This window comes from Ananas comosus, unplaced genomic scaffold (genome assembly GCF_001540865.1).
Source record: "Ananas comosus cultivar F153 unplaced genomic scaffold, ASM154086v1, whole genome shotgun sequence".
In the NCBI taxonomy this organism is placed as follows: domain Eukaryota; kingdom Viridiplantae; phylum Streptophyta; class Magnoliopsida; order Poales; family Bromeliaceae; genus Ananas; species Ananas comosus.
Genome location: NW_017891686.1, coordinates 1 through 6,722, shown reverse-complemented (window position 1 = coordinate 6,722; position 6,722 = coordinate 1). Strand labels below are relative to the sequence as shown.

The 6,722-nt window shown below is 34.3% G+C and overlaps 1 protein-coding gene across 1 annotated transcript; it reads left to right on the top strand.

The window, feature by feature from the left end:
• The first annotated feature begins 4,491 nt into the window (after positions 1–4,491).
• LOC109705071 lies at positions 4,492–5,698 on the top strand. Its single transcript, XM_020225835.1, has 2 exons — positions 4,492–4,725; positions 4,815–5,698. The coding sequence occupies exons 1-2, from the start codon at positions 4,539–4,541 to the stop codon at positions 5,207–5,209; spliced, it is 582 nt and encodes a 193-aa protein (XP_020081424.1). The 5' UTR covers positions 4,492–4,538; the 3' UTR covers positions 5,210–5,698.
• The last annotated feature ends 1,024 nt before the right edge of the window (positions 5,699–6,722 follow it).

The window sequence follows — 6,722 nt, the reverse complement described above, 5'->3', positions numbered from 1 at the left end:
CGGCTTGCTAACACTGTCCCTCAACTTCACTTTACACATCCTGTTGGCCTCAATCTGTAGACTCGTTTTGTGCTTTTGCTCTACTTCCTTCACTGCAGCTGGTTGGTCGATTACGGAATTAGTTAGTGAACTCACTCTTTTCTCTAGAGGAATGGGTATGGGTATTAGCTTTTTCTCTTCTTTTGGAACCTGCACTGTTATCTCTTCTTCTCTAGCATGCACAAATCGGCTCCTAATCAACTCTAGGAGTTGTTCATGTCTGCGGGCATTCTCCTGCATCATGATTTCGTGCCTCCTTGCCTCTTCCTTTTGTAGTGCTTCAATTATGACATCTAACTTTTGATTAACATCCCGAGCACTTTGTAATGCTTCTTCAAAGCTTTGATTATAGCTAGTGGTTTGTTGTTGCAACCTTGTTCCATTAGCCATTTTTCTATTGGCTTCAATGAACTATCGTGGTGCCTATGATGTTCTTTGGGATCTGATGACTGTTCCAATCAAGAGAACACTAACCAGCTGTCTAATCCTTCAATATATTTCCATTTGCAGCAATTTAACCAATTGTATCTCAATTCTGGAATTAAAATTGTGGAACAAAACTTGATTACCTGATGCCTGCAAGGTGTTTGATGAAATTCCCCTTCACTGGCCCAATTTTAACTATGATACTACCAAGAACTTGTTGCTTCTATGACCCCTCTATCAATTTGATTCAAGTAGCAATGAAAAAGATTCTTGTGATGTTTATCAGGTCTGATCCCTTATTAACCAATTCTTGCATACATGCAATCAATGATTCAAAAGGATGCAAAGATTTCTACAATACCTGATGTTATAGCTTTATAAAATCAAATCGCCTCTCTACTAGTTGCAATCTGATACCACCTTGTTATCGTAGTGGCAATGTCTCCGGTCGCTACTGTGATCCTTCCCAGGTAGATCTGATGCTACCACTTGAGTTCTTGCTCCAGGTGCTACTCGAGATCCATTACTGCTCCATTCTTGTGATATCCCACCATGATGCAAGTATAAGTTTCATCCCTTCCCTGGGATCGAAACTGCTCTGATACCAATTGTTATGTACCGGACCTGTTAGCAACCCTCGATGGAGATGGATGGCTAACCGGGATGATGGCGTGACCAACCTGATCCCAATCGCGATCCGATGAGACCTCGGATTGAGGAGCGTGAATTGGGAGATGATGGGAATGAGAGAGAGACAGAGAGAGATACAGAGAGATAAGGGTAGGGATTAGAAGTAGAGAAGAGAGAGGAGAATTAGGGAGCTTAGAAGCAAAGAAGGGTTTCGAGAAGGATTGGGGAAGAAGATAAGCAATATTTCATTTCATCGATAGATCCCTGTTTACATTACACTTGACATTTATACTACTTGGTGACTTGAACTGAAAGGAAAATTAACTACTATCTGAGGGCTAAACAGCAAAAGTGCTAATATGAGATATTGGGGCTCATGAGTTATAATTCTGTGTAATGGGGCCCGTTGGCCTTGAAGTCATGAGATTATGTATCGGAGTGATTGGTATCGGGCTCGACCTTATCCGCATCATCCGCTACCCGGCGGGCCTTGGGTTCGCTAATTGCACCCGATCCGAGGTTCGGCCCACCCGATCCGCCTATAAACGGGCAATCGGCGTCGGACTCCTTCTTCTCCGCATCATCCGCGACCCTGCGGGTACTGGGTTCGCGTTTTGCCTCCGCTCCGAGATCCTGAAGCTTCGATCCGCCAGTCCTCTTCTTCGCCCCAACTCCATGGACTCCATTGGACATCCCAGCGCCCTCTCCGAGCTTTGAGGATGCCCTAGCTTCGTCGTCCCCACCAGAGCTCCACCCGGACTACCTCTCGCCCGACTGTTCCGTTAAGCTCGCCTGAGCCCTTCGAAGACGCTTCTCGTCGGCCCACCTGCCGCACCTCCTCCTCTCCACCTGCTGCTGCCACTTATTCTTCTTCTAGCTAGTAAAGCTGCTACCTTTACTCCTCTTCTACATCTAACTACTAATGCTACTACTACTTCTACCATTTATTCTTCAGGGTTGTTACAGCATGGATCTTGTAGAGGGAGAAAAAGAGAAAGAGAGAGAAAGAGAGAGGAGTTTATTTTTTTAGTATATTATCTCTTGAAAAGGTAAAAAAATTTATTTTTTTAATATTTTATTTCTTGAGAAGGTGAATAGAAAAAGAGATCTATTGGTAGGAGAGAGAGAGAGGTACAAAGAGATAAATTTTTTTTAAAAAAAAGGGAAAAGATTTATTTTTTTAATATATTATTTTTTAGGAAGGTGAAAAGATGAAGCGATAATTTATTAGTTAGGGAAGAGAGAGGTGCAATGTGGGGAGTGAAATTGCTTTTTGTCTCTTGGGAAGATAAAGAAATTTAATTTTTTTAATATATTGTTTCTTGGGTAAATGGGTTATGGACTTTGTCTCTTGGGATGGTAAAAAGATTTATTTATTTTAATATATTATTTATTAGGTAAATGAGTTATGAACGTGAAGGTATAAAATTTTGCCATATGTATTGTCAAAAATATCAAATTATATATTTGTATGAATTTATTTGAAAAATATTTTATAAAAATTATGGTAATATTATCTGATTGAATAATTGGTTTGCCTACTAACTATTTGAAGCAAATTATTTTTCTTAAATAAAGATTATAAAAATTATTTTTTCTTTAATAAGTTATTTTCTCAATTTCTTAAATTGGTGATTGAATAATTTTGTTCCAGTAGATGGTCATGCATTTTACATTTCACGAATTGAAGTGAACCAAGTCCGAGCAATTTTTTATAAGAGTTACCCAGATCAATAACCGCCAAAATTTGAAATTAATTTTCTAATTATATCTTTCAATGATATTTTATTAAACATATTAATTTAATAATATCACCAAACATGAAATTTTCATCACATATTATCAATAATCAGTCAATGTATAATTTTTTTTGAATGAAAGTACAATAAAATATTTCTATATTAATGGGGATGATAAATAAAAAATAATGATGATTAGCAGAGTATGTCACATCAGTAATATAACTGGTGCATTCTAGACTGTTTCCATTGTGCACTGCTCTTACTATAGGCAGAGAATTATATTCAAAAGCACTAGCCTTTATCTTTTGTAATAGTTATTGATTCTCAATTTAAAACCTCATAATATTCAAAAGAACTTTCAAACTCTACTACCAAATCATACAAAAATCAAGACAGTGAAGCACTAATAAATTATTTTGGATTATGGAGAAGCACTTTTATAAAACATTTTCCAGCAGCTGTTGATATTAATGAATTAAATTAGTTATAAGTAAAATATATTTATTAAAATCTAATTAAGTCTACTGCATGAGTGTTAACAAATGTTCTACTACTTGTGTGCTATCATTGAGATTTTGTCAATGACATCTCTTTGAGCAAATTTGGTGAACCGTGAGATTCATCTCAAATTTGATTTTTAAACATTTGCTTAAATCTTAAAATTCTTTTCCTAAATTTTAACACTCTATAAGACGGCTAATTTATAGAAGGCTTAATAAAATAAAAAAAAAAGAGAAGATCACCATTCTAAGTTTTTTTTTTTTTTTTTTTTTTTAATTCCTTTTTTGCTTTTCTTCTACTATGCAAATCCCACTTGAACTTTACATCTCGTCTCAAATATTTTTTCCATAAAAAATTTAAGAAATATCAATCTTGTATTTTAGTCATATATCATATGTCTAATAATTTTGAAATTTCATTAATTAATTTTTGGTGAAAGTGCATACTGTGAAACAACCGTAGTGTTTGAGCTCGAGACTTATTGTTAGGCTCATGACGTGAATTTAAATTAAATGAGAGAAAATTAATAATACTATGAGTATTGTGTGACTCGAACTCAAAACCTTCTGTTCTGATACCATGTGAAACAATTATTATACTCTGAAACATAAACGGTTAGAAAATGATGTTTATATATTTTTATATTTAACACTTATAATAAGGACATGATAAGTGACTTGATTGCATTAAAAACACTTGAATATTCATGCATGAATATATTTTATCGCTTATTTTGGATCTTTAAATCTTGAAAGGTGTACTCAAGAAGGGACTAGATTAAAATAAATTTAAACAAATGTTATATCAGAATGGCGCCCTTAAAATAAACAAAAAGTTCTAAAAAATGGGCTTATTTGAGACAGAACTAATTAAATTGCTGGACTAATTTTATTTAATCCGACTAAATTACATTGAAAAGTGATTTGCATCCAACACGAGCTTCTTTGCTTTTTACTTTTTTTTTTCTTTTGTTTGTTCTTTTCATCAAGCACTTCTCGTGGCTAGTCACGAATCCTAGCTCCCATTTCTCCAACCATCTCACTACAAAAAAAAAAAAAAAAAAGTCTTCGCCGACATATGCGTTTACGCCGACGTATTTAAAAAGCGTCGGTAATTTTCTCCGCTATCGAAATTTTTGCAACGCTAGGATTTGGCATCGTGAAGTATAGCGCGCGGGAAGTAAAAAGTCCACACCACTTCATGGACGGCGGCGCCACCACCAGCACCATCCTCCGCGGCCGAACCCCGACCTCCGTTGCCGGCCCCAATGGCGGCTCCACTGCCATCCACGTCACTGCTCTCGACGGCATCCTCCATGCCAACTCCCTCTTCACCTTCGCCGCCTTCGTCGGCCTCACCTGGAACCCCTCCTCCTCTGGTGGCAAAGGTCGAGAATTGTCAAATAATAATTATCTTTCAAAAATAATTTTGTCGCTGAATAACAGTATTTTTATATTTTATATTCAACACGAGTAGACAAGTGCAGCACCGGAGTTCGCACAGTTGAACATCTTGTCACCTGCCACGTTGTCGCCTTCGCCTGCTTCCTTTTCTCCAGCATCATAGCCCTATGCCTCAAGCAGGCCGTGACCTGCCGGTGCGCCGCCCCCCGGTCTGCCGCCTCCACTGCCCGGATCAACCGGGCGGTGCTGCGCGCGGGGATCGTCGCCTCCGCCGCAGGGTCGACGTTCGCCGTCGGGTTCCTGATGGTTGCCCTCGTAAACCTGGTGCAGGTGAGGCTCGGGAGGATCGGCTGCCACGGTGGCGAAGGTGGCGTCGCCGCCGTCGCCGCCGTCGTTGTACTCCTCACCCTCGTCCCGTCGGCCATGCTGATCTACGTTGGTATCGTTCTGTACGCTTTTACTCGTTGAATTTGTATCGAGAATTAATCCTCATTTATGTCATGGAGTAGACACTATATATAAATACGAATTTCATATCCCCAGTTTCCTTGCATATTGGCATCTTATTTTATCCTTGTCTAACTCTACTATTATTGGCAAACAATTAGGTCGTTATGTTCATTTTATTCAATTTAATATATAATTTGATTTTGAATGCAAAAGGACCAAATATTCTTGTGTGTGGCTTATTTACAAATCAAAAAAGAAGAAAATTAAAAGAGAAGAAAAAAAGAGAACAGTTCCATGTGCATCTAATTAATTAATTAATTAAGGCTATTTCGAAAAGTTCTTAGGGAGCTTGGTGTAAAAAGATTTGAACTTAATCGAACTAGAACTTTCAACGCCGACCATGCATCAATAAAAGAAACAAAGATTATTGGGCGTGTCTCCTAAAAGCCACCACGCGTCATACTGTACAAGTTTTTAAATATTTGCCTCTATGAGACTATGACACCTTTTTCTATCCTATTAAGTTTTTGAATAACACTTAGACCCCGTTTGGATACCTCTAAAAACGTAGCATAGTTAAACTATGCTACGCTGGTAGGAAAATAATCCTATGAAGCGTTTGGAAGAAAAAAAAATGAAGTAATTTTTGGAGTATAGTTATACTATACTCCAAAAAATGGAGTAAACTTACAATCAACTTTAACCAAAGGAAAAAAATTCCACCATTTTGGGCTACCAAAGATGTATTAATTTTTAAATTTTAAATTTCAACATAAAATTTTAGATTTCAAATTTTAAAATTTTAAAATTCAAATTAAATTTTGAATTTTAAATTTGAAATATCAAAAATTAAATTTTATAATTTCAAAGTTTTAATGTCAAATTTTAAATTTTAAATTTTTAAATTTTATAAATTCAAATTTTAATTTTCGAATATCAAGTTTTAAATTTTAGTTTACAAATAATAAATTTCAAATTTTAAATTTTTTAATTCATAATTTCAAATTTTAATTCTAAATTTTTTATTTTCAAATTTAATTTTTAAATTTCAAATTTCAAATTTCAAATTTAGAATTTCAAATTTTATTTTAAATTTTAGTTTTCGAAATTCAAATTTGAAATTTTAAATTTCACAGATCAAATTTTAAACTTCAAATTTTAAATTTTAAATTTTAAATTTCACATTTTAACTTTCAATTTGCAAATTTCAAATTTCAAATTTTAAATTTTAAATTTTAAATTTTAAATTTTAAACTTTAAATTTTAAATTTTAGATTTTAAATTTTAAATTTCAAATTTCAAATTTTAAATCTCAAATCTCATAGTTCAAATTTCAAATTTGAACTTTAAATTTTAAATTTATTTTTTAATTTAAAATTTTTTATTTTAAAATTTTAAATTTCAAAATTTTAAAATTAAATTTAGATTTTTATATTTTTAATTTTTAATTTTCAAAATTTAAAATTTCGCATTTCACATATCAAATTTTAAATTTTAATTTTCATTGAAATTTGAAATTTAAAATTTGAAA